At 41.9% G+C, this 27,025-nt stretch overlaps 1 protein-coding gene across 1 annotated transcript in view; it reads right to left on the reverse strand.

The window, feature by feature from the left end:
* Positions 1-11,354: 11,354 nt before the first annotated feature.
* MACO1 (macoilin 1) overlaps positions 11,355-27,025 on the reverse strand; it is a 73,760-nt gene continuing 58,089 nt past the window's right edge. Inside the window, exons 8-11 of the mRNA XM_034413498.3 lie at positions 24,034-24,216; positions 21,395-21,515; positions 17,222-17,396; positions 11,355-13,482 (exon numbers count right to left, since the gene is read on the reverse strand). Coding sequence (XP_034269389.1) covers positions 13,280-13,482; positions 17,222-17,396; positions 21,395-21,515; positions 24,034-24,216 — 682 coding nt within the window. The 3' untranslated portion in view covers positions 11,355-13,279. The remainder of the gene's footprint in view (positions 13,483-17,221; positions 17,397-21,394; positions 21,516-24,033; positions 24,217-27,025) is intronic.

Below are 27,025 nucleotides of genomic sequence, written 5' to 3' on the forward strand. Positions count from 1 at the left end.
TCCCGGAGGCTCAAGAAAAGCCTCCGGAGCCCAGGGAGGCAAAACTCCCCCCCCATCATGGTGCAGGAGGCAGACTAGGCCACACCCACCATGGCCATACCCACCCAACAACTGGACAGAGAACCTCTTGCTAAAATTTTTGAAGCCCATCCCTGCTTATAACCACTGGAGTTGGGTGCATTTCCCTCTCCTCTCCTCTCCTCTCCTCTCCTCTCTCTTCTCTTCTCTTCTCTTCTCCTTCCCCTTCCCCTTCCCCTTCCCCTTTCCCTTCCCTTCTTCCCTTCCCTTCTTCCCTTCCCTTTTCTCATTTTATCTTTCATTCTTTCTTAGGAAGCACCCATTTGTATGTACCCACATCTCACAGTTAGAAAAAGACTTTTCCTACTTAGGAAAACATGTCTTGCCACCACTCCTGACTTTTCTTTAGATGGGTAATGTAAGTATTGTGGTACTACAGAATATTAGAAACCTGCTAAAACTGTTAATCTTTCCAGGCTCAAATACAATAAGATAAACCAAACTAACCAAATTGAAGTTCATAGTGAAGTCCAGGGAGAAAACTGGAGCTCAGTGGTTACCAAAGCTTGAAAAATCTTCAAGGAAGAAGCCAATGCTTGGGACTTGCTAGAAATTATAAGTCATTATTTTCACCTGCTGGAGTCCCATCCTAACCCAGCTGCTAGCTTTTATTCCTCTCTTAAGTACTGCAGATCAGTTATTCTCAGGAACCCTCCCTCAAGTAAGGGAGCAAGTAAGGGTACTTGTTCCTTTACTTCCAAATATCTGATGAAGCTTCAGGATAACTCCAGTTCTGAACTATTTAGTTTGGAAAGGTTTTGCTGCCATGATTCTATGTTTGTTTCCGGATCTGAATATGGTACACATTCCTATAATTTGACATCTTATTTTCAGGTCTATGTAAATATCCTAATCCATGGAAACCTGAATTAACCAAGTATCTGAGTTTGCACAAGACATTTATCCATGGTTTGTTCAGTTAACACAGTTTCTAGGTTCAGAAAACACATTGAACCATGAACTGGCCACAAATGTGGGTTTGCAGAATATACTAAGACACAATGGGGGGGGGGGCTTATCAAAATGAAAACTAGCCAAGCCTGGTGTGTTGTGTGACTGCAACTATTATGCTACTAACTACTAGATCATCACATATTAGCCATGTGTGCTGTATAAACTCAGCATATGACTCAAGGGTGGATCGTCTTGAGTATCAAGGCTCTGCATTAGGGTACATCTGGCTAAAATTCCTGCAGATGGCGAAGAAATGCAAGCAAAGAAGGCCCTTGGTGGTATCTGCACCAATTTAGCTTAACCATCAGGAATCAACAATATGTTCACTGTTGTGAGTTTTGCTAATCAATGTGTGTAGTTTGAACTGAAGCTTGCATCCCAGCATGCATGTTTTTAGGTCTCAAAAGCTCCATGTATCAGAAGTTTTCCATCCAGGTCTATAGAGATTATAGTCAGAAAGAACGCTTACTGTATTTTTCGGAGTATAAGATGCACCGGACTATGAGACGCACCTACCTTTTTTGGTGAGGAAAAGAAGAAAAAGAAATTTCCCTCTGCCTCTGAGCAATTTTGCCTCGTTGCAGCAAACAGCAAACAGCCTGCTTTACTTTCATTTTCGTTTTCAGCATAGCTTGATTAGCACAAGGGGGAAAAAAAATCTGCTGCAGCAATTTGCCTCCCTGCAGCAAGCAGCAGAGGCCCAGGCAAAACAGCTGAGAGCAAAACAGCTGAGAGTTGGGAGGCGGATCCAAACAACTTGTGCTAATTAGGCTGTGCTGAAGCTGAAAGGAGCTGTTTTTTCTTGCTGTTTGCTGCAAGGAGGTAACTGCTGGGAAGCAGAGACCAAAGGGTGGGGGCCGATGGGTAGGCAGGGCTACATTCGGGGTATAAGATTTTCACCCCGTTTTAGGGGGGGGAAAGGTGTGTCTTATACTCCGAAAAATACGGTAGTTACGTCCTCTAAGAAGTTCTGTGACATCCAACTGGACTGTTGCATTGGATAAGAAGGTGTGGTTTTTTTGGCCATATCAAGTCTTTTGTGTTATGCATCTTAATCAGTGCTGACTTGTTCTGGAGGTCTTATTCCCAACTCCATCCTTAGTGAGTATAGGAAGAAGGAACAGGCAGCTGATAAGTACCAGTTACTATACTAAATGAAAGCCAACATAATTTGGCCATCAAAAGCCACTGACCAAGCATTCTATGATATAGGTCCATGGTGGCGAACCTATGGTATGCGTGCCAGAGGTGGCATGCAGTGCCCTCTCTGATGGCACATGAACCATCGCCCTAGTTCAGCTCTGCTGCACATGTGCGCGCGCCTCCTGCTGGCCAGCTGGTCTTTGGGTCTCTGCCATGCATGCATGGGGGGTAGGGCATGTGCAGGGGCCACGCGTGTATGCATGGGGGGGCGTGCATGGGGGGCAGGGCACGCAGGGTGCATGCAGGAGGCCGCACACATATGCACGGGGAGGCGCATGCAGGGGCCCTCACGCATGCATGGTGGGCAGGGCACATGTGTGGGAGCCGCGCACACATTGCATATTGGGTTTTCTGCACTCGGTCCGGAAAAGGTTAGCCATCGCTGATATAGGTGATCCTTGACTTACAACCACAATTGAGCCCCAAATTTCTGTTGCTAAGTGAGATATTTGTTAAGTGAGTTTTGCCTCATTTGATGACCTTTCTTGCCACAGTTATTAAGCGAATCACTGCGGTTGTTAAGTTAGTAACATGCAGGGGTGAAATGCTCCTGGTTCGGACCGGATCGCCCAATCTGGTAGCGATGGTGGCGGGTGGTTCGGAGAACCGGTAGCAAAAATCCCTGCTCCCCTCCATGCCCAGCTGAGCTGCACGATCATCAGAGGCTTTTTTTTTTTTACTTTTAAAAGCATTTATTCTACAACCTCTTCCGATGAAAAAATGCTTTTAAAAGTAAAAAAAAAAAGCCTCTGATGATTGCACGCCTCAGCTGAGATTGTCAGAGGCTTTTCAAAGCATTTTTTTCTGCAACCTCTTGGCCGAAGAGGTAGTAAAAAAAATGGCTTGAAAAGTCTCTGACGATCCCAGCTGAGTTGCCTGGTAGGCAGAGGCTTTTCAAAGCATTAGAAAAAATGCTTTGAAAAGTTAAAAAAAAAAAAAAAAGTTGGCCACACCCACCCCAGTCAAATTACCCCCCCACACCAAGCCACGCCCACAGAACCGGTAGTAACAAATTTTACATTTCACCCCTGGTAACATGGTTGTTAACTGAATCTGGCTTCCCCATTGAAGGTTTCAAAAGATGATCATATGACCTCAGGACACTGCAGCCGTCATCAATTTGACTCGGTTGCCAAGCATCTGCATTTTGACGTGCCCATGGGGATGTTGCAATGGTCGTTAAGTGTGAAAGATGGCCATAAGTCACTTTTTTCAGTGCCATTATAACTTTGAATGGTCACTAAACGAACCACCTGTATTTTGAACCAGTGTTGCTTACTTCAAGGCCTGTTCTCACATTCTACCAAAAAAAAAAAAAAGAGGTCTCTTGATACCATAAACTCAAATTTCAGTCGCAATATTTAGATTTTATTGGTCCCTAACTTGGCTTTACCCAACAGCTGTTACAGCCAGAAGGTGCGGATTTATTTGTAACAAACAACATCTGGATAATGTGATACTGCATCTCTGGGCCTCTATGGCTTTACGACTGATAGCAGCAGTGAAACATTAATCATTTTAAAAATCTTCTCCCCATGCCTTACATTCAACATGGGCATAAACCAATGATTTTGGGCAGAATTCTTTCCCCCTCAGGCAGGAGGGATTCCGGTGACTTGATTCATACATTGCACAAGCCGAAATGAAGCCTGCTTGTCTGCGGCAGAGAGAGCTGTTTGAGTCCAGCCACTGTGTTTCACAGACCATGATTTATGGTTTAACTTGTTCTGCATGTCCAAACAATTATGGCTTATGCGGCAAACTACCACTGAGAAGAGGAAGAGGACTGTATATAATTTTCCCAGCAAATCTCTCTCTCCCTTTCCCCCCCTCTCCCCCCTCTCTCTCTTCCAAGTTTATGGTTAAAAACTTTGTGTGAATGCCGGTAAGAGCACTAAATGAAATCTTTGTGTTGAAATTAAAACAAAAAAAGAAAATCCCCCAGACATTTATACTTTAGCTCACAAAAGTCTTTCTGGGTTTATACATTAATTTCACAGCAAACAATCACCAGGGAGTGTTGGTGGCTCTTAATAATTGATGATTTTATTAATTCACAGGCAGTATTTTGAATAACATTAAAATCCCAAAGCTGCATCCAGGATGAAGCAACAAATATAATCATCCCTGAGCAAAGAGCAGAATTTGAGGCCTGCAGCTCCACACCTGGGTAGCTCTGATTGGTTGCTTCCACTGTACACATAGTCCTCAACTTACAACAGTTCATTTAGTTACAACGGCACTGAAAAAAGGGACTTACGGCCGTTTTTCGCCCTTATGACCTTTGTAGCAGTATCCCCATGATCATGTGATCGAAATTCAGATGCTTGGCAACACGGTTCATACTTATGACCATTGCAGTGTCCCAAGGTCATGCGATCCCCTTCTGCGAACTTTTGACAAGCAAAACCAATAGGGAAGCCAGATTCACTTAACAACCGGGTTACTAACTTATAAACTGCGAGTGATTCACTTAACAACTGTGGCAAGAAAGGTCGTAAAATGGGGCAAAACTCACTTAACAAACGTCTCGCTTAACAACAGAAATTTGGGGCTCAATTGTGGTCATAAGTCGAGGACCACCTATACCTGTACAAGGTTAATAGAAAGGTCCCAGATAACAGTGGCCGGCTTCTGGTGTCCCTGCATTTTCAAGGAGGAGGGGGGTGAGTGACACTTGCCGCTAATACAGGTAGTCCTCAACCTGTGGCCACAATTGAGTCAGAATTTCCACTGCTTAGCAAGGGGGTTATTAAGTGAGTCACATCCTTCTTGGCATGGCTGTTAAGTGAATCATGCAGGACATTAAGTGAATCTAGCTTCCCCCATTGAATTTACTTTTCGAAGGGCCCCTGGGAAGGTCATAAATGACAATCACATTGAACCTGGGATGATGCATCTGGGGTTAAAAACTTGCCGATTGAAAAGCACACAAATTTCAATCATGTACCATGGGGATGCTGCAATGGTCATATGAGGCTGGTCCAGTAGTGGGATTCAAATCCCATTGCTACCAGTTCGCTTGTGAGTGTGCTCATGCTCGCAATGCTTCCAGTCTCTGGAGGGCTTCCGGAGCCCGGGGGAAGGAAGTTTTCACCCTCCCGGAGGCTTGAGGAAAGCCTCTGGAACCTGGGGAGGGTGAAAACGCCCCCCCCGATGGTGCAGGAGGCCGAGTAGGCCACGCCCCCGTGGCTACGGCCACCCAGCAACTGGTCAGAGAACCAGTTGCTAAAATTTTTCAATCCCACCCCTGGAGGGACTTAAATGGAAACTGTTGGTACCATCCAAGCTGTTGCCCACCTGGGTCTCCCATAACACTGGTCTACAAATTGGGAAATTATCAACCTCTGAGATAAACTGTGTTAATTTTACATATTTTGATTAGATGAATTAGAAGGCAGGTGATAAAGATACTGGTTTTTTTTTTGTTTTTTTGTTTTAATTTGATTTATATGCCGCCCTTCTCCGGAGACTCAGGGCGGCTTACAATGCGTTAAGCAATAGCCTTCATACTTTTGTATATTTATACAAAGTCAACTTATTGCCCCCACAAACTGGGTCCTCAATTTACCTACCTTAGAAAGGATGGAAGGCTGAGTCAACCTTGAGCCTGGTGAGAATTGAACTCGCAGTAATTGCAGACAGCTGGTGTTAATCACAATGCTATCAGTCTGCTGAGCCACCACTGGTTGGCTGAAGTTTTCAAGATATTTTACAATAAAGATTTATACCCAGGTGGTATGTTTGCGTACAAGGGAGGAGGTGTCTAATGATCACCATGCCTCATAACTTCTCAACTAAGTATGGTAAAACAATGAAAATGGCACCACATGGTAGTGTATAAATTTATCTTCGCTCTGAGAGCAGCAAAGCAGATGACTTGTGAAAAACACATGGAAAATTTGCTTAGGTCCTATAAAGCACTTGGTTCAAACAAGTACAAACATGTTTGTACCAAGTGCAAAAACATGTACAAACATGTACAAACATGGAGGGACACAGTGGCTCAGTGGCTAAGACATTAAGCTTGTTGATCAAAAGGTTGGCAGTTCAGCGGTTCGAATCCCTAGTGCCGCGTAACAGGGTGAGCTCCCACCTAGCAGTTTGAAAGCACGTAAAAAAATGCAAGTAGAAAAATAGGGACCCCCTTTGGTGGGAAGGTAACAGTGTTCTGTGCGCCTTTGGCATTGAGACATGCCGGCCACATGACCATGGAGATGTCTTCGGACAGCATTGGCTCTTCAGCTTTGAAACAGAGATGAGCACTGCCCCCTAGAGTAAGGAACTAGCACATATATGCGAGGGGAACCTTTACCTTTACCTTACAAACATGTCACTGAAAATTCACTTCTTACACTCGCATTTAGACTATTTCCCTTTGAACTGTGGGGCAGTGAGTGATGAGCATGGGGAGAGATTCCACCACGATGTCGCAGGCATGGAGAAAAAGATACCAAGGGGAATGGAGTCCATCCATACTTGCTAATTACTGCTGGAATCTCCCCAGGGATGTTCCTACTGCAGCTCACAAGAGAAAAGCCAAAAAGCACAGTTTAGATACTGAATGAAGATGGAACCTTGTAGTTTAATCTGATGTTAGAGCTTGTCAGTTTGTCTGCAAAAAGCATGAAAATGTTACATGAAAAACCAATAAATGAATGGAAAGTCATGTTATTGGTATCAATAAAAAGATAAATTTATGATGATTGGCGTGGCACCGTTCTCATTGCTGTATCACATTTTGCAGAAAAGTTACGGAGCATAATCACACATCCTCCTCATAATCTTGAATTATTTTGATGCAATTTTGACCTGAAGGCTGGATCTTGGAAACTGCAGCCAATTAATACTCAGGACTTAATTTTCCTTTTATTAGTGACCCAATTCTGGTAAAATTAAGCTACTTTTGTTTCCGAGGCTTTCTCCTTGTAGACCAATGTAAGCGATGCTCTGAGGAATATTCTCTGGAATTTTTCTCGGCACCTTCTGGTTGAATTTGGTTTACGGTATCATCAAGCCTGGTGCTTTGCTTCTCATCTCACATCCAATATTTGTTTTTGCAAGGTTACCTTGCTGACACAAACACAATCCCAAGCTCCTTTACACAATTTATTTCCAATATTCTGTTATTGATGAAAGAATGAAAAACAACATAATGCGTTGGGAAAAGAATGAAAGAAGACCGATGTGATGTATTTCTAATTCATAGGTCAAAACCATCACAGAACATGGAAGATGCATTAAAAAACATGCAAAACCACAAATCCTCCGTTTTTGCTTTTATTTGGTTTATTTTCTTTAGCAGGGAACATCTTGGGAAGCAACCTGATTTTTCAAGCACCATAGAACTGAGAGAGGGAAATGGCAGCCCCATTGATCCGCCAGTAATGGAAAACACACCGTTAAATGTTTTTTTTCTATCTGCTTCCCTTGCCAATAAGGAACATTAAGTGAATTGTTACACCTCATCTTTTTGATAATGTCTTCCTTCTCCACTCAGTGCAAGGAGGCTGTTAAAACCAGGAAATGAAAGGGCATCCTGGTCTGTCCTTGTTGTTAAGGCTTGCGCGTGGAAGCACATGTCAAAAGGACCATATTGCTCTCGGGTGTTTTAAGGCAGTAGCTGAGGGGGTTTCTTTGATTAGCACGTTCAATCCATTTTCGGTGGTCCGATAACACTCTAACCCTGCAGCTTGACTCGGGCCATTTCACAAGAAGCGATTTTCAGCATCTTGTGGTATGACCATGTCATTATTGAACAGACCTCAAGCCTGTCCTCATTAGTAATGACGGTTAGAAACTAGAAAACGCTCTACGTCGTTAGATGGGAAATGAGCAAGATAAGAAAAAGGGCTCATTTCACTTTGACATCTTCCCAAGTCCTCTAGTGAAGAATCAGAATAACGGCATTGGAAGGCCGTTGGAGGTCTTCCTGTCCAACTATAGGCAGGAAACCTATACCGTTTCAGACAAATGTTGCCCAAATCTCTTCTTAAAAACCTCCGATGTTGGAGCATTCACAACTTCTGAAGTTCCATTGATTTAATTGTCAGGAAATTCCTCCTTATTTCTAGGTTAGTTCTCTCCTTGATTAGTTTCCATCCATTGCTTTTTTGTTGTGCTCTTGTCGGGACAATTGATTCAATTTGGGATCCTTTGGTTTGCCAAGTCCTGTATTTGTTCTTACTGGTTTAATGTTCTCAGCATTTTCCTGGTGTCTCTCTAGTAGAAACCCACCTCTTTCCCCCTCCCCCATATGCTAAGTGATGATCCAGCAACTGCTATTATTTGGGGAAGGAATCTTCACAGCTCTGAAATTTAAAAAGATTTTCAACATACAGAATTCTGCACCCTAGGAGACAAGGGACACATAAAGGAGTCCATAAAGGAGGCAGACCAAAAGCAACAGGTTTTTTTTTCCAAAGCCAAAAACAGCGCAGCCAAGTGGGGAAGAGCTCAGGTAGAAAAGAGCTGCGTTCCAAGTCATTGAGTTGCATCTGATTTTAACCACCTTTTCCCCTCTGTTGTTAATTGAGTCACCGCCATCATTAAGAGAATCACAAGGTTGTTAAATGAATTTAGCCTTTTCCCTTGACTTTGTTTATTGGAAGCTGGGTGGGAAGTTGTAAAGGGAGATCGTGTGAACCTGGGATGCTGCAAATCATCATAAATACATGCTGGTTGGTTGCCAAGTGCCTGAATTTTGATTAAGTGACTGTGGGGACACTGCAACACTCATGAGGGTGAGGACTGCTTGTAAGTTACTTTTTTTTTTAAGCACCATTGTAATTTCTAATTGTTGTTAAATGAAAGTTCATAAGTCAAGCGCTACTTGTATGCTGCTGAGAGTCACTTTGATGCAGGGGTGAAATGTAAAATGTGTTACTACCGGATTTTGTGGGCATGGCTTGGTGGGGGAGGGTAATGTGACTGGGTGGGCATGGCCAACTTTTTTTTTTTAAACTTTTCAAAGCGTTTTTTCTAATGCTGTGAAAAGCCTCTGGCGATCAGGCAACTCAGCTGGGATCGTCAGAGACTTTTCAAAGCCGATTTTTACCAACTCTTCGGCCAAGAGGTTGCAGAAAAAAATGCTTTGAAAAGCCTCTGACTATCCCAGCTGAGCTGCGCAATCATCAGAGGCTTTTTTTTTTTACTTTTAAAAGCATTTTTTGTCGGAAGAGGTTGTAGAAAAAATGCTTTTAAAAGTAAAAAAAAAGAAAGCCTCTGATGATCCTGCAGCTCAGCTGGGCATGGTGTGTGTGTGTGTGCGCAGGGATTTTTGCTACCGGTTCTCCGAAACACCCGCCGCCATCACTACTGGATCGGGTGATCCGGTCCGAACCAGGAGCATTTCACCCCTGCTTTCATGTGAAACGGGCAGCTATACAAATATAATGAATGAATAAACTAACCTTATCAGAATTAACTTTTCTTTTTTCTCTGGTATATTTTACTTCCACTGGGCCTGTACTTACAGGGAGATCATGGCAAGAATTATGCAAGAATTTCTTTATAAGATTTTTGAAAAATGCTAAGTAGCCGAGAGGTACCACATCTTGGAAACCCAGCTATCAAATAATGCTTCACTTAAAACTGGATGGGAAATTCAGAAATAAAAGAAGTCATTTTTCCTTTCTGCTGCTTTGAATTGGTGACCTGGCTCCTGCACAGTCTTATTAAAGATGATTTGCTGAAATACGATAGTTTGTTGGGTCTGTACAGTTGTTAAGACAAAAATTGTGGCTTTTGCAAATCTATAATAGCTGGTTTTGCATAACGAGTGTTATTAGCCTCAAGCAAACTGCATCATGGCTGTAAAGGCTTCTGTAAGGTCTACAATTTTTCTTCCAGTCTGAGGTCTGAAATGCGGGTGAAAGAGCCAAAGTTCCCACCCTTTGAAAGTAATTTATTGTTCAGCCTTTTGCTTAAATTATTATACAGGGTTTTGAAAAGGTTGCAGGAAGAAAAGACTTCATTTTTTAAAAGAAGTCAGCTCTGCAATCCTTTAGAGGTAAAAAGACTTAAATGGGATGAATTTGGGGAGACAAATAATGAACAGCAAATGTCAGAAGTGACAGGAGCATCCTTTTGATAAATTTAGTCATTTAGAGTTTATACCTGAAATGACGTTATCAATCCATTATAAGCCAAGTTTATTTTCATCCAACACCTTTGTCTTCTATTTTCCCCAACAATAAGCATCTCAGAAAATTAGACTTGATGAGCCCATTCGAAGAGATTTTCCTCATTTTGTTTAAATCAGAGTACTTACCTGCAGATGAAAGAATAGCTAAATCCAGGTTTCTACTATCTAAAGAGACTCCATTTAGTTCTAACCCTATGCATAAATGGCATGGATCACATGCAATAGTTTTTACTCCAATTTGAAATTCTGATGGAAGCAACAGGACACAAAACTGCATTGCACTTTGATCCCCATCAAGGAGGAGGAAACCTGAAACCTCAGGATCACATACGGCTTCCAATCCCATTTTAGGTTACACACAAATCAGCAGATTTTAAATCAAGGAATTCCTGAATTTCTTGTGTTAGCCAAAACATTGGCTTAATATTAAGAGGTGCCAAACTTAAAACGCTGAATCCACCCCAGAAAATAGCAATAGCACTTAAGACTTATATACCGCTTCATAGTGCTTTACAGCTCTAAGTGATTTAAAAAGTCAGCATATTGCCCCCAACAATCTGGGTCCTCATTTTTCCGAACTTGGAAGGATAGTCAATCGAGTCGGTCAGGATCGAACTCCTGGCAGTGAGCAGAGTCAGCCTGCAATACTACATTCTAACCACTGCGCCACCAGGGCTCCTTGCCTATAGGTATTATTTGGGTCCACTCTGCATCATCACTCTGCCTACTGTGCCCTCCTCAAAGATTTCAAGTGTAGTTCTGTGATCTAAGATGATCTTACTTGAGCACATGTTGGCTTGGGAATTCTGGAGTCTTAAAGTTGTCAAGGTTGAGAAACTCTATGCTAGATGACACCCAAACTATTCTTAAAACCCAAATCTGTTTACTTTTCCAAGAGTTTTTCCCCCTCTTTCCAAGTATTTTTAATCTATCTGATCAATCACTTAAACAAACAAACCCCCCCAAAAATGACTTATCTGCAAGAAAATGTTTATTTTTATATTTTTTTTGTAAACCCCACAGAAAAAAAAAAGGAATGCAGCCAAGACCAAGTATTTCAACAGAAAGAGTGCCCAAAAGGGCAGCCAAGAAAAATAAAACAATAAAAAATAAAAATAAAAAAATGGGGGAACCTCAACACAAAAAAGTCAATGACAAGAGTCCATGTTTTGCACAAAGATGAAAACCAATGACATTTCTGAGTAACACTTTCATGGTGACAATTACACAAGATGATTCCAAAAAGCAAAATGACAGCAACATGCACACCTGGCTAAAGCTAGGATTTTTTTTTTTAATCTGAAAAAGAATCTGATTTAAAATGATGGACCATTAATACTCATATTTTATTGACTTGCTTGTCCTACTTAATTTGTTTTCAAACAAGGCATACCTGCCAATTATGAAACTTTAAAAAGTGTTTTAAAGAAGAACTTTGTCCTTCCAGAGTCCACTGCATGTTTGCAAAATCATAATGAATTCATTTCTCTCTTTAATAATTTTGCTAGTTACTAATACAATTTTGAATCCCTGCCCCACTGCCCCTCCCACCCATACTCAAACCTTAAACACTTCAAAAGTCGCCAGTGCAACACACTTTCCTACCAATGCACAATATACATTTAAACTGAAATCTTTGTGCAATTTTGAGTTTCTTTTTTAAAAATTCTTTAAAAAAAAAACAAAACCTCCTTGGCACAACGGCTGAGATTTTAGCCCAGTCTCATTGAAATGAAACTGTCAAACTCAGGATGATAAAAAGCTTAATTGAAATTTGACTTAAAAAAAAAACAAAACCAAAACACCCAAGCTGCCCTTTTTATGAAACCAGTCGGACAGTCTCTGGAATACCCTATGTTGCACTGCTCTGCTTTTACTACAATACTCCCTCTGTTACTATTCAGCTACAGCGTATCCGCATCATTGGAAACACTGTTGGATTTGGTATCCAAAAATGAACAAAAAAGAGATGTAACCGCAGATGGCATCCAAATTATATTGGTGACCTGCAATAGACTCTGTAAAACGAGTTTTAGGTGGTTTTTTTTTTAGGTTATGTGGGAGCAAAACGGGAGTGGGGGAAGAGAGATAAGTCTTAAATTATCAAATTCCCTCTTGGCATCTCTTAGTTTCTCAAGGTCCTGCCAACATTAGCATCTTTCAAAGCCATTAACCATCCTGATGGGAACCTTCACACAACTACCAAGAACATGTCATTATCATGTGTTTATTGCCTTCCTTCAAGAAAATGATGCCCTCTTATTACACATTTGGTCCTTAGTGGGGTAAGCTAAATTGGTATCTTGGACATTCTTCCTTCCATTCAACCCCATCTCACCATCCTCTATATCAAAGCTTTATTTCACTACAAATCCTTTCGCCATAAAAAACAAAAAAACAGACTAAAGAATTTCCATCATTATTCCTTGCCATTTTTAATTTGCCATTTTGGCTTCATTATATTTAAAAGAAATGGGTGGGGGGAGAAAGAAGGGTTTAAAATCAAGCAGAGCTGCTATTTTTTTTTTTTTTTGGTAGTTTCAAGGGAAAATTTTTTGCAGCAATTCATTTATGTGTGGGTATCTGTGTGTGAATTGACTTTAACTAACAAAGAGAAGCAGAATTTGCTATATGAAAACCAAGAATTGTGGGTTCTTTCCCCCTTAATGCATTGGCCAAGAAAAAAAAATTGTAAAGTTTTGTGAGTTTTTCTAAAAATTTACAAGAAAAAACTGATGGGCAGTTTGAGTCAAACCTTGGTGTTGGGCCCCCCCACTTCCCTTTATTTTTATTTTTAAACAAGAAATCAGTACAGTTTCACACTATACAAATTTCATCTTGACTGCAAGAGATTTTTCTGTGTTGATGCCTTCGGTGCGACAGGTGGAAAGTTGGCGCTTACTTCTTCAGGGGTTGATAAACTGAGGCATTAGGATCAAGTCCAGAAGGGCTCGTCTCCACAAATTTGGAAGAATAGTGTGGAGAAACTGGGCTCAGCGTGCTGGTGGCTGCAGTGTATGTTATGCTGGGCATGACTGCCATCACTTCCGCTATCTTCTGTTTTAGGTCCTTGATTTCCTGATCTTTCTGAATTATTTGCCCTGCAAAATGGGAAGAAAGAAAAGAATCACTCACTTTAAGGCACAGGAAGACGTTCACTTTAAGACATAGGACAGGGGTCTCCAAACTTGGCAGCTTTTAAGACTTGTGGACTTCAACTCCCAGAATTCTGGGAGTTGAAGTCCACAAGTCTTAAAGCTGCCAAGTTTGAAGACCTCTGACATAGGAGAAGAGCAAGCAGAGAGCTGGAGGCGGAGTTAAACACATCATTAGCTTAGAGTCCTCATGTTGCCACAAATGACCCGAGCCTAGTCTTCCCATGAATTCCATTGACCCTTATCTAGCGCCAATTTAGCGCTGACCATTAGTTGACTGGATTCTTGTGTATAGGCTTGAAATAATAAATCTTCTTGTACTGCAACTTAATGTAGGGCCCCAATCCTTTGTGCCTGACAGGAAGGGCTTTTCAGTGGTAGCTATATAGTACAGCCAAAAAAAGAGAGGCTGCAATAGTGTAACCGAAGCTGTATCGGCACACACAACACACCAACAACAATGGAGATTGAAGTGCACTGTTATCTCTTGACTTTTTTTTTTTAACCATACCTTGTTGAAACCCTAGACCAGGGCTGTCAAACTTGCGGCCTGTGAGTCGGATGCGTCCCGCACTAGCCACACCCATGCTCAGTTTAGTGAAGGGGGAAAAAGTCCCAATACGTCACATGATGATGCCATGACGACACAAGTTTGACACCCCTGTCCTGGACCAATATATGGTTTTAAAAGAAGTATTATGATAAAAGGCATGTTAAGGGAGGGTGGTGCTACAGCATATCAAGGAAAAATAAATATCCCAGTTCGGAGATTTGTGCTGGTATGACTCAAGAAAGACAATTCTTTTGTTAGCCTTGTGCACCCTCTGCTGGATCAAGTGGCAGTTCGCAGCACCCAACAAAAACTCCAAATTGAAACAGAGGAGGGGAGACTGATTTTGCAAATGTTTTCAAGCCCAAATGGGCCCTTCTCTCCTTAGCAATATTTTCTGGGGGGCCAGAGAGAGACGGACACAGAAAGATTTGCTTCTGCTATCCTGCGAGACTCTTTTGTGCCTTTTATTTCAATGCTAGAAACCTGCACTAAAAAGCATTTTCTTAAGGTTTGAAAACACAATAGCCACAGAGTTAGGGATACAATTCATCTATTTCAGAACAATTTAGCAACGTATTTTTCTCTTTTCTCAGCATTCCGTTGTGCTCAGAACATGAGGAACTCTAGCTGTGCCTGTGCTCTTAATTTCTTAACACTGCATTTTTTGTAATGTCCACACTTCGAATTGCATTTGCGGATCTAATAAAATTTAATGATCTGTTTTCTAGCACTGCTTGCTGTTATCCTCAGAAAGCCAAAAAAACCCCAACCCAACAACAAACAACAAACAAACCCGGCAATTTCCTTTTTCTGACCCAAGCTTGCACTCTCTTCCCCATCTCACCCCATTCTTTTTTACTGAGCTGATTCAAATAGGCAGGACTGAAATCAGAATAACAGAGTTGGAAGGGACCTTGGAGGTCTTCTAGTCCAACCCCTGCTCAGGCAGGAAGCCCTATACTATTTCAGACAAATGGTTGTCCAATTTCTTCTTAAAAACTACCAGTGTTACAGCATTCACAACTTCAGAACTGATTGTTCTCTCAGAACTGAAATTTCTTCTTAGTTCTAAGTAGCTTCTCTTCTTGATTAGTTTTCATCCATTGCTTCTTGTCCTGCCTTCAGGTGCTTTGGAGAATAGCTTGACCCCCTTCTCTTGAGAATCCCTGCCCCTCTTCCTGCTTTTAGGGCCTGTATTTTGATTTAAACAAAATGATAACAGAAAACCTCTCATTTCCCCACTTAACTGCTTCAACATAAGAGAGAGAAAATTGCTATACAATTATTACTTTGCAATTGAGTTTTGGCTGTATAGTGTTGGAGATTACGAAGGGCTTCAGAAACGGGTTAGGGGTCTTTAGTTAGACTGTTTCCTTTTTTATAACAAGGGTTGCTTAATTTTATTAGGTTTATCTGGCCATCTCATTTCCCTTCAGAAAAAAGTTCTGACTTTGGGATTTTCTGAGTAGGTAAATCTATTGTTGTAGAAATGACTAATATATTAGGTATGTAAAAGTAAAAAGTTGAGGTTGTATCTTACTATTTGTATTCTAACTGCACTAAAAAAAAGTTGGAAGTTAATATTTTTTTCTTCTTTTTCCCTCTCTACCCCACACTTCTTTTTTCCTGTTTATTCCCTTTCCCATTTCCCTACTATCTTTATTTTCATTTATTTATCATTTTTCATAGTATGAAAATGTAATAATTCTTTAAAAAAGGGAAGTAAAAGAATAGATTTCTGAACCAACTGTCCATACATTACCCAGTTTTAACTGATGCTCTTATGATTATAGTGGACTTTTCTAATGGAAATTAATTAGCCAGTGAATTATTGAGCCAAATGCTCAAACAGAGCAAAAGCACTTTTAAGTTAAAACAGAGCAAAAACATTTTTAAGCAGATGGGAGAGAAATGGCCAGGTCAGGGTCAGAAAAGAAGGGCCATAGGGATTTTTCCTTGCCAGTTTTCCTTGCCAGTTTTTCCCAATGAAAACTTTCTAGAAATGGCTTTGGAAACAATAAGGAAATGCCATCACATAACACACGGCGATATTCAAAGCTGCGATGGAAGCTCCCATAAGGATTACAGGTAGTCCTCATTCAGTGGGTAACTTGCAACCATACACACAATTATGATGTGATGAAAATTCTTGCACTTATGACTTTCGCACGTCTGGAAAAGCAAAGGAAAGCTAAAGACCATAAGCACAGTCATGGTTTCCCTTTGTGATCGCTTCGCTTAATGACTGACTTGCCGGTCCCAATTGCGGTCACTAAATGAGGACTACCTGAACTTTGGGTTCTTACAGTGCACTAAAGCAGGGGTCACCAACCTTTCGGACCTCAGGGACTACTAAATTCATAATTTTAAATCCCGCAGACCACTAATATAATCTTCCTAATGACCGGCTGGGTGGACGTGGCTAGGTGGACATGTGACTGGGTGGGCATGGCCAACTTGATGTCACTTACGTAGAGGGGTGCCTCGCCGGCCTCTACTTGCCCCTCCCCTCCCACCCAGTCCTCGCCTCCCCACCCGGGCTCCTTAGGGCCCCAACAGGAAGCAGTTGTTGGAGCTAAGTAGCCACCACAAGAAAGAATTGGCAAAACAGCTGGCTCAGTTCAAATTGGATCTGACTGAGAAGAAGGCTCAGCAGAAGCACCTCACTGAGGACTACGAGCATAGGCTTTCCAAGAAGAAGGAAGACCTGTGGGAGTGCAAGGCCAGGTACCGGCGCCTGGAGGCTCAGCGGGCTGAGATGATCAGCCAGTTCCAGGCCATGATGCAGTCCCACTGGAAGAAGGCCCTCTGGCTCTTTGCCACCAGCAGCAGTTCCCTGCAGCCTTCGCCCAAAGCCCCACACTAGGAGGTTGAAACAGACTCTGAGTCGGAATTTCTGCCCCCCTCCGACCCACACAAAAAGACCCCGAAGGGGGAGACTCTGCAGTAATACAAGCGTTCATTGCACTAATCCGGCCCAGAGGCCGTAGTTTAGGGACCCCTGATTTAATGCAATATAAAAAATGGAAATAAGCTTTCTGCAGACCACCAAAATTTTCTCATGGACCACCAGTGGTCCACGGACCACCAGTTGGTGACCGCTGCACTAAAGGCACCCCAAGATTGACTTACCTTGAGCTATTTCCAGCTGTCTTTTGGCATCTCCTAAAGCAGAGAAGAGGTCCAATTTGATTCTTGTCTCTGCGCTCAGGCTGTTCTCTAAGTGCTGCGTCTTATCCTGCATGGCTGAAAGGGCCGACATTAATACCTCGGTGTCCTTTTCATTCTCTTTGTATTTCCGCCATTCCTTTCAAACGAATTAAAGCAGGATTGTTACAAGCACAGTCACTATTAGGAGATTCAAAGGGGAGGAAAAATTATGGGTGGGGAAGGGGGAAGAAACTGGGGCAAACACCTGGCTCTGGGTGCTTGGGAATACCTTCTGACTTGCATGTTATTTGTTATACTAGAGGAAATCCTAAAAGGTTAATCAGGGCTACAGACTAGATTAGGAAGGTAAACAAAAATCTTGGAAAACCACCTTTCTACCGTTACCAAAAAAACAACAACTTCTGTGTAGGCATCAAGAGTCCAGCTGTAAAAACAAACTCACATTTAAGCCATGTTTGAACACCAAAGTAATTCATAGGGATTGGAAATGTTTAGCTGTCACTAGACAACCCGTGACTTGTTGGGTCATCCTTTCAGATATATTTTGTTACCCAAACCCACTACTGCCTTCCTGCTATCAGCTGCAGTCATGGAATCCCCACTGACTTTCTCCTGCTGGCTTCCCCAATGATTTTTGGGAAGGCGTCAGGAAACGATGTAAATCTATCTCAGCATCTACTTCTGCCCTACTATTGAAGCACCATTGAGAGTGTCCTGACATACGGCATTCTTGCATGGTATGGGAGCAGCTCTGTAGTGGACAAAAAAGCTCTACAGAGAATCATTAAAACTGCCCAGAATATCATCGGGCTCCAGCTACCAGTCCTGGACAACATCTTCGAATCTCGCTGTTTGAGGAAGTTGCATAACATTCTCAGAGACTCTTCCCATCCTGCTAACAATCTTTTTGGACTGTTGCCTTCTGGCAGAAGATACAGAACAATTAAAACTCGGACCACACATTTTCTGAAGAATTTTTATCCCAGAGCTATAATTGCACTCAACAATGAACTAAAGGGCCACCATCAGTGAGCTGTTGGACAGCATTAATTGGTCTGTTGTGTGGATGTTTGGGTGGTTTAGGGGTGGGGAATTGGGGTGGGTGGGAGTGTGTTTGGGGATTGCTATGTGTGTTGGACCTGGTCTTTGGATGTTAAGTGAATTTCGTTGTATGGGTATACTGTGTATACACGTACAATGACAATAAAGTTATTATTATTAAATGTCAGTGCTCCAGCGTGGCAGCAATGCTGAAGAGTAACAACGTGGCAGGGCAAGAGCGTTCCAAAATGTCATTCCCATGGGATAAACGGATCCCAGTATTCTGTCCATTTGAGGCACCATGGTTGAAACAGTTTTGCCCTATGATGTACCATTTTGCCCAGTTAAAGGTTACAGGTAGTCCTTGACTTACAACAGTTCATTTAGCGACCATTCAAAGTTACAACGGCACTGAAAAAAAGTGACTTATGACCATTTTTCACACTTACGACCGTTGCGGCATCTCCATGGTCACGTGATTTACATTTGGATGCTTGACAACTGACTCACATTTATGACGGTTGCAGTGTCCCGAGGTCATGCGATCAACTTTTGCAATCTTCTGACAAGCAAAGTCAACGAGAAAGCCAGATTCACTTAACAACCGTGTTACTAATTTAACAACTGCAGTGATGCACTTAAATAACTGTGGCAAGAAAGGTCATAAAATGGGGCAAAACTCTCTTAACAAATGTCTCACTTAGCATCTTAAAATTTTGGGCTCGATTGTGGTCGTAAGTTGAGGACTACCTGTCTAGACACAAGAGTCTGGATATAATATAGATATTATTTTTTTGCCAAGAGCTTTGAAAAGACTGATATATTCCTCTAGTTACCACTGAATGTTGATGTTGGCTTTGGGGGTGGGGAAATGTATTATCAGATGAGGCATATAAGATAATAATTAACCTATAGTTGAGAAGGTACACATTGATCTGTGTTTCTCAGGCTCCAAATTAAAGTCAAAGCATAAATGTCCTGCTCATTCACACACCATTCTTGTCACTTGCAGTGGACACTTAGAATGTCTCTGAGAAGCCTACAGGGTGGAGACAAGCAGAATCCTTGGTGCATATTTTCCCCAAAATGTTATTCAGATAAATTCTACAGTTAGCATATAAGCCTGGTTGGTAACCCTATTCTCCAGAAATGTCTTTAATCTCATTTCAGAATAATTCATCATAATGGCTATAATGACTTCCTTCATAAATGGACCCTCGGTAATCAACTACGTAATGGATGCGGTGGCTCAGTGGCTAAAATGTTGAGCTTGTCAATCAAAAACTCGGCAGTTCAGTGATTTGAATCCCTAGTCCCGCATAACGGGGTGAGCTCCTGTTACTTGTCCCAGCTTCTGCCAACCTAGCAGTTCGAAAGCATGTAAAAAATGCAAGTAGAAAAATAGGGACCACCTTTGGTGGGAAGGTAACAGCGTTCCGTGCGCCTTTGGCGTTGAGTCATGCCGGCCACATGACCACGGAGACGTCTTCGGACAGCGCTGGCTCTTCGGCTTTGAAACGGAGATGAGCACTGCCCCCTAGAGTCAGAAACGACTAGCACTTATGTGCGAGGGGGAACCTTTACCTTTTAATCAACTACCTGTTTGCTTAGCCAATTTGACTTGTTCAACTATGGGACATACAGAGAACTTTCAAAAAGTGAAGATATTTCAATGGAAATTCATAGGATGTTAAATTCTCAACAAAACATGAAGGTTTCCCTGAAACAGTTGTAGATTCTCCCCAACCCTGTTCTATTTAAATTGAAGAGTCTGAACAAAGTGTTTTTTTCTTAAATAAGTGGGCAAGTAAATGCAATCATTAGTTGTTCAAGTACACTTAATAGCTGCCTTTTCTAGTATCCTCCAGATCTGCTGGACAGCTTTCAATCCCCCATTGGTCTCCCATAGACTGCTTTTGCATTGTGCTTGCCTAGTTCTTATAACAAAGCTATTAGTGCAAGATGCCATAAGGGATTTTGTCTCTCAGCCAGCTTGTCACACATCCTGATGCTGATTTGAGTTGAGGGGGAGTGCATGGCCCAAGGTCACCCAGCCAGCTTGTGTTCTTAAAGGGTGATTGAAATCTGGCTCTCCCTACTCTTAACTTTTACACCTGGCTTCCTTCCTTTGTTTTCACAGTCCTCAGGAAATAAGGTAAATGGTTAGCCTTCCTTCCCCCCCATTCTCCCCTGGAAATGTTGCCTTATCAAAAATGTGAAACTGCTATAAGGCTTGTAAACAATGGATTCCAAACTCTGAAAATATTTCTAGTTTATTTTTTTTTCTTAAGTACAGTTTACACATTTTTCCACAACTGTGGTGTCAATTCAATTATGGCCTTCCTCCCTTTTGCACCCACATTTTGTGAACATAACTTTAGTTTTGGAATGTATATCAAGAAAACTTTTTGGACTGGATTAATTTTGAAATTAATCAGATAGAACTAAGGGAATCCGTTAGACCTCATTTTGCAGATTGTTATTACCCAAACAGTGATGTGTAGGTTAAGAAATGCTTCTCAGTAAGCAAATATTCTTGCTGGAAAAGGCATGGAAAAGAAAAAAACAGTTTTCAGGTTCAGACACTCTTCCCTAAACTACCATGTTTCCCCGAAAATAAGATCCTGTCTTACATTTTTTTGAACCCCGAAATAAGTGCTTGGCCTTATTTTCGGGGAGGTCTTATTATTTTGGGGCATGTGGAGCAAGATGGAACTCCTCTTGCTGTCTTACCTGATTTCCAGCTCTGCATTTAAATATTTTCAGGGAGGGCTTATTTTCGGGGGGGGGGAGGCTTATTTTAGTGCATGTGCTCAAAAGCCCTATTAGGTTTATTATCAGGGGATGTCTTATTTTTGGGGAAACAAGGTAGCACCTTGGAAATGTGTTAAGATTATATCTTTCATCATTCCCAGCATGACCAATCTATGGGTGATGGAACTGTAGCCTGCCTCAAGCTGATTTGGAGTAAGGAAAAAGTAAAACCCTGGTGTATCTTTCAAATCTTGCAAATGTTTTGCTAACTTTAAAAGGAAACCCTAGAATTTTGGCTGAGAGACAGAATCCCAGAACCTTTTGTTACTTTCTCCTTACCTGAACTTTCATTTCTAGATCTCGTATCTGATCTTCTTTCACCTTTATATCAATAGTTAGCTTTTTGCACTCTGTCTCCAGGTCTCTGATGCGATTTCGTAACGTCTCAGTGCATTCTCCTCTAGCAAAAAAAAAAAAAAAAAAAAAGGGGGAAAGAGAGAAGAGGGCAAGCTTTCAGTCTGGGTTTCCGCTAATTTCATGAATGTATTAAAATAGCAAGATGTGTGGAAAAAAGGATGCAATTGTGTGGACTCTTTTTATAAAGCAGCTGAATTAGCACTGCAAAAGAAAAGATAATTTGTGAACCATATAGTCCACTGTTAGGTTTGCAGCTGTAGGCTTCCAAAATGAGGTTTTGTTTCCTAAAAAACCAGAAACTGCTCTTTGAGCAACAGCAGAAGGGGAACTTTTGCCCGTATTTACTTGATGTTTGTAATCTTCCCTTCTCAGTTCAATATCTGGCATAGAAAATGCTGTCATATTTGTGTAGATAGAATAACAGAGTTGGAAGGGACCTTGGAGGTCGTCTAGTCCAACCCCCTGCTTAGGCAGGAAACCCTACCTAAGACAGACAAATGGTTATCCAACATCTTAAAAACTTCCAGTGTTGGAGCATTCACAACTTCTGGAGGCAAGTAGTTCCACTGATTAATTGTTCTAACTGTCAGGAAATCTCTCCTTAGTTCTAGGTTGCTTCTCTCCTTGATTAGTTTCCACCCATTGCTTCTTGTCCTGCCCTCAGGTGCTTTGGAGAATAGCTTGACTCCCTCTTCTTTGTGGCAGCCCCTGAGATATCGGAACACTGCTATCATGTCTCCCCTAGTCCTTCTTTTCATCGGATTAGACATACCCAATTCCTGCAATCGTTCTTCATATGTTTTATCCTCCAGTCCCCTAATCATCTTTGTTGCTCTTCTCTGCACTCTTTTTTAGAGTCTCCACATCTTTTTTTACATCGTGGCGACCAAAACTGAATGCAGTTTTCCAAGTGTGGCCTTAGCAAGGCATTATAAAGTGGTATTAACACTTCACGTGATCTTTAATACTTCACCAATGGCTGAAAAACTTCGGCATCAGATAAGTTCAGATTAAATCTTTTTCATACCCTCTCTGGATTCATCCATCCTGCCACTGATAAGAGAGCAAGTTTATAGGCTCTCATATACTGTAATAAAGCTTGTTCTGGACTGTTAAACTTCAGACTATACTGTAGGGGAAGGACTTTGCATGTTTGGATGAGAATAACATGCTCTGAGCACACAAAGGACTAACTTTGTCAGAAAGGTCACATCAGCTGAGGTTTACAGGTAGTCCTCAATTTATGACCAGTCACTTATCAACCGTCTGAAGTTCTGATGAACCTCTCCCAAGACTTATAGCCCAGTTTCAAAGTTCTAACATCAGCCCCCCCTATCGTCATGTGACTGCATTTTGGGCACTTGGCACTGGCATTCATTTATGGGCGGTTGCAGGGTCCCGCAGTCATGTGATTGATTTGTGGTGTTTTTGCCAGAAACTGGTGTTTATCTCTGGTTTCTGGCAAAAAGCAGCCCGTAGAGAATAGTAGGTTCACTTAATGAGGGGTGCCTTATGACTGCCATAATAGTCTTTAAGACAGGTCACATGGTGATATGTATGAACATAATTGCCAGGCTTAATGATGATCGAGACCACCTGTACTATTTCATTCATACAAAGTAGTTTTATTGTCTCACGGTAGAGCGCCCCCCCCCCCCCCCCATATAAACCCATACATACAGCCTGAAATGCTATAAACCAGAATGTTATCTTCTTGGAGTATCTTTTTTTTTTTTTTTAAATTTGATTTATATGCTGCCCTTTTCCGGAGACTCAGGGCGGCTTACAATGTGCTCAGCAATAGCCTTCATCCTTTTGTATATTTATACAAAGTCAGCTTATTGACCCCACAACTGGGTCCTCAATTTACCTACCTTAGAAAGGATGGAAGGCTGAGTCAACCTTGAGCCTGGCGAGATTCGAACCTGCAGTAATTGCAGGCAGCTGGTCTTAATAACCAGCTTAATAACAGGGTGCCTTAGACCACTGTACTACCAAGGCTCTTTTTATATTATGGCATAGACATTTGTACACATCATATATCAAATACAAATGAATTGCATGAAACAGCACAAAACCTTGCTCCTATATCACTTAATTGACAGCTTCCTTTAAAAAAAAGGTTATCAAATTATTGTAAATGGTGAATAAAGACAAATATGATCAAGGAAATTTGCAACTCAGAAACACAATCATCACTTTTTCACCTGTTCAGGCGTTTTTCCTGAACTCATATATAACTGGCTAATCTGATCATTATAGGCATGCCTTGAGCACTCAAAATATTAATCAGAGAAAGAGGAGAGTATTTCTCACCATTATTGTTCTAGCAAATGTTTGATAAATTATTAACTCTTTTTTTCACCATTCTTCCCTTTCAAATCTTTGGCTCTAGAGCAGGGGTTCCCAATCTTGGCAACTTTAAGACGCGTGGACTTCAACTCCCAGAATTCCCCAGCCAGCTGGCTGGGAAATTCTGGGAGTTGAAGTCCACGCGTCTTAAAGTTGCCAAGTTTGAACAACACAGTTCTAGAAGAAAAGAAGCAGCAGGAACCAAGTACCTGGTCGCCGCGGCAAATGCAACAGCCCGAGCAGCAGTTGCTTCCTCCAACTTCTTCCTTTTTTTTTCTTCCATCAACTGCTTTTCTACAAAGGTCCGTGCTTCTTGCTCTGCTTTTAGCTTTTTCTCCAATTGGCCGATGGTCTGCTTATCTTTCTGTTTCATTTGTACAGCATTATGCAGTCTGAAAAAAAGGATAAAGTCTGTAATATCTGTGTGTAAATGGGAAGAAAACCACTCATCCACCCCAACTAGCTTTGAATAAAAGTGCTTTATAATAATAGGTCTCCAATCCCTGTGTCTATCTTGAATTACTGACTGCTTATAAAGAATCTCAGATAAACTCTTTCAACTGATTGAGGTTGAAACTTCTAGGGTTCTAATCCTGACCTGCATCCATTTTTCAGAGATTTTTTTTTTTTTTTAAAAGAGAAACTTTACATGATGACATGAATGTGATGCTACTGCTGTGCACACATTTCCCCAACACATTCAAAGCCAAAATTCACAATGCATTTTTCAGGAGTGGATTTGGAAGAGCTGCCTAACAGTTAAAAGCAAGTCAACAGTGACATCAATGACTTAGAAAGAAAGAGACTACCATATTTTTCAGAGTATAAGACGCACCTTTCCCCCCCCTAAAAGAGGCTGAAAATTTGGGTGCGTCTTATACTCCGAATGCAGCTTTTTCGAAGCTTTTTTTCAGCCCTAATGAGGCGCGAGCGATCTTCCCCAGCGATCTTCCCAGCTTTGCCTGCTCCCTCGACTCTCCCTGTGCTTTACCGAGGCGCTAGCAAGTGAAGCAATCTCCATGCTTTGCTCCGACTCTCAGCTGTTCTTCAGAAGCATTTTTTCAGCCCTAAGTAGGTGCTAGCCGAGTGAAGTGATACCCCCCCCCCCGTGTTTTGCCTGCTTTTCTCATTGCTGCTTCCTCTCAGCTGTGCCTTAGAAGCTGTTTTTTATCCCCAAGCAGGGGATAAAAAAACCAGCAAACTAATGTGCTGAAGCTGACCAGACTAAGGACGCTAGCCAGATGAATACCTGGTAGGCAGATACTTTTTTTCCTATTTTCCTCCCCAAAAACTAAGCTGTGTCTTATACTCCGGTGCATCTTATACTCCGAAAAATACGGTAGGTTATTGGCTGGAAGCTAGACAGCCATTTATCAAGTTGTCAGGAAAGCTTTGCTTCAGACTTCTGGGCTGCAAAGGGGATAGCACCAACTGTTTAAAAGTCTTTTCTCACTATAATAGTGTTAGGATACTATTATCTATTTAATGAACTGAGAACAACTGAAAATAACTGGGGACTTAGCCTAAGAGAAGAAGATAATCACACATAGGCAGGTAGTCCTCGACTTACAACAGCTCATTTAGTGACCATTCAAAGTTACAACACCATTGAGGAAAGTGACTTACAATCCTTGCAGCGTCCCCATGGTCATGTGATCAAAATCTGGATGCTTGGCAACTGACTCATTTTTATGACGGCTGAAGTGTCCTGGGATGATGTGATCACCTTTTGTGACCTTCTGACAAGCGAAGTCAAGGGGGAAGCCAGATTCACTTAATGACTGTGTTACTAACTTAACAGCTGCAGTGGTTCACTTAACAACTATGGCAAGAAAGGTTGTAAAACGGGGCAAAAAATCACAACAACTGTCTCACTCAGCAACATAAATGTTGGGCTCAATTTGTAGTTGTAAATCGAGGACTACCTGTATGTGAATATAACTGATTCAGTATTCATGAATCACCTACTATCAGTCTTTTATGAGATTTTGAAATATGTGAGAAGCCAAGAACATGTTTTAATTGGCCTGAATTATCTGATGGTTCTGTTATCATAATACGGGTATCAAGCTTGCAATGGGCTTGCTGAGGAATATAATCAATTCCTTTTTTGTACAGTATTCCCTTTCAGAGAGAGCTACACTAGAAGTGCTTAGAATTGGGAACGGGACAGAACCCAGTGGGCAGAGGTAAAAGAGGGATTAGACTAGAATCCTTGCATAGCCACAAGCAAACTAAGTCCAACCTCCCTTGAATTCTGTTGAGTCTTATCCAACTCCAAGCAGGTGCTGTTAGTTGAGAAGATTAATGTCAGGCACGAAAGACTAGGGGTGAAATCCAGCAGGTTCTGGAGAACCGGTAGCGGAAATTTTGAGCAGTTTGGAGAACTGGCAAATACCACCTCTGGCTGGCCCCAGGGTGGGGTGGGAATGGAGATTTTGCAATATCCTTCCCCCAGGAGTGGGGAGGGAATGGGGATTTTGCAGTATTCTTCCCCTGCCATGCCCATCAAGCCACACCACGGCCGCCAAACCACACGCATAGAACTGGTAGTAAAAAAAACATGGATTTCACCACTGGTCCACACTGTGAAGATCCAATTAAATTAATTTATTACTAATCATGCCTACACACGGGAATCTTCTCAACTAATGGTTAGCACCAGGAGTTGGTTCTAAAAATTTTTACTGCCGGTTCTGTGGGCGTGGCTTATTTTGAGGGTGTGACTTGATGGTCAAGTGACAATTCTTTAGGATTTAGCAGAGGTACTGGTCTACCAGGCTTTTAACTGCTTGCAGAGCTGTACCGATCTACTCATTTGTTTTTGGAGGCACCGGTCTACTCATTTGTTTTTGGAGGCACCGGTCTACTCATTTGTTTTTGGAGGCACCGGTCTACCACCACACTGCCTTTTAATACTGATCAGCTGTAGGGCGCCCCTTTGAAGCCCTGCGGCAAGAGTTTAAACAGTTTTTTTCCTTCTAGCCGATCAGCTGGGACTCGGGAGGCAGCAATAGATTAGGGGTGGGGTCAAATAAAAGGTAAGAATAATGCGGGCAGGGCGGGGGCGGAAGGGCCCAGCTCCCGAACAAAGAGAACCAGTTCGGTGACATCATATCATCACCGCTACCGGCTCGGCCGAACCAGGAGGAACCCACCACTGGTTAGGACCTGCGTGAAGTTAGGGTCAACAAGATTCTA

Source organism: Pantherophis guttatus, chromosome 10, assembly GCF_059756535.1.
Source record: "Pantherophis guttatus breed Tessera chromosome 10, ASM5975653v1, whole genome shotgun sequence".
In the NCBI taxonomy this organism is placed as follows: Eukaryota; Metazoa; Chordata; class Lepidosauria; order Squamata; family Colubridae; genus Pantherophis; species Pantherophis guttatus.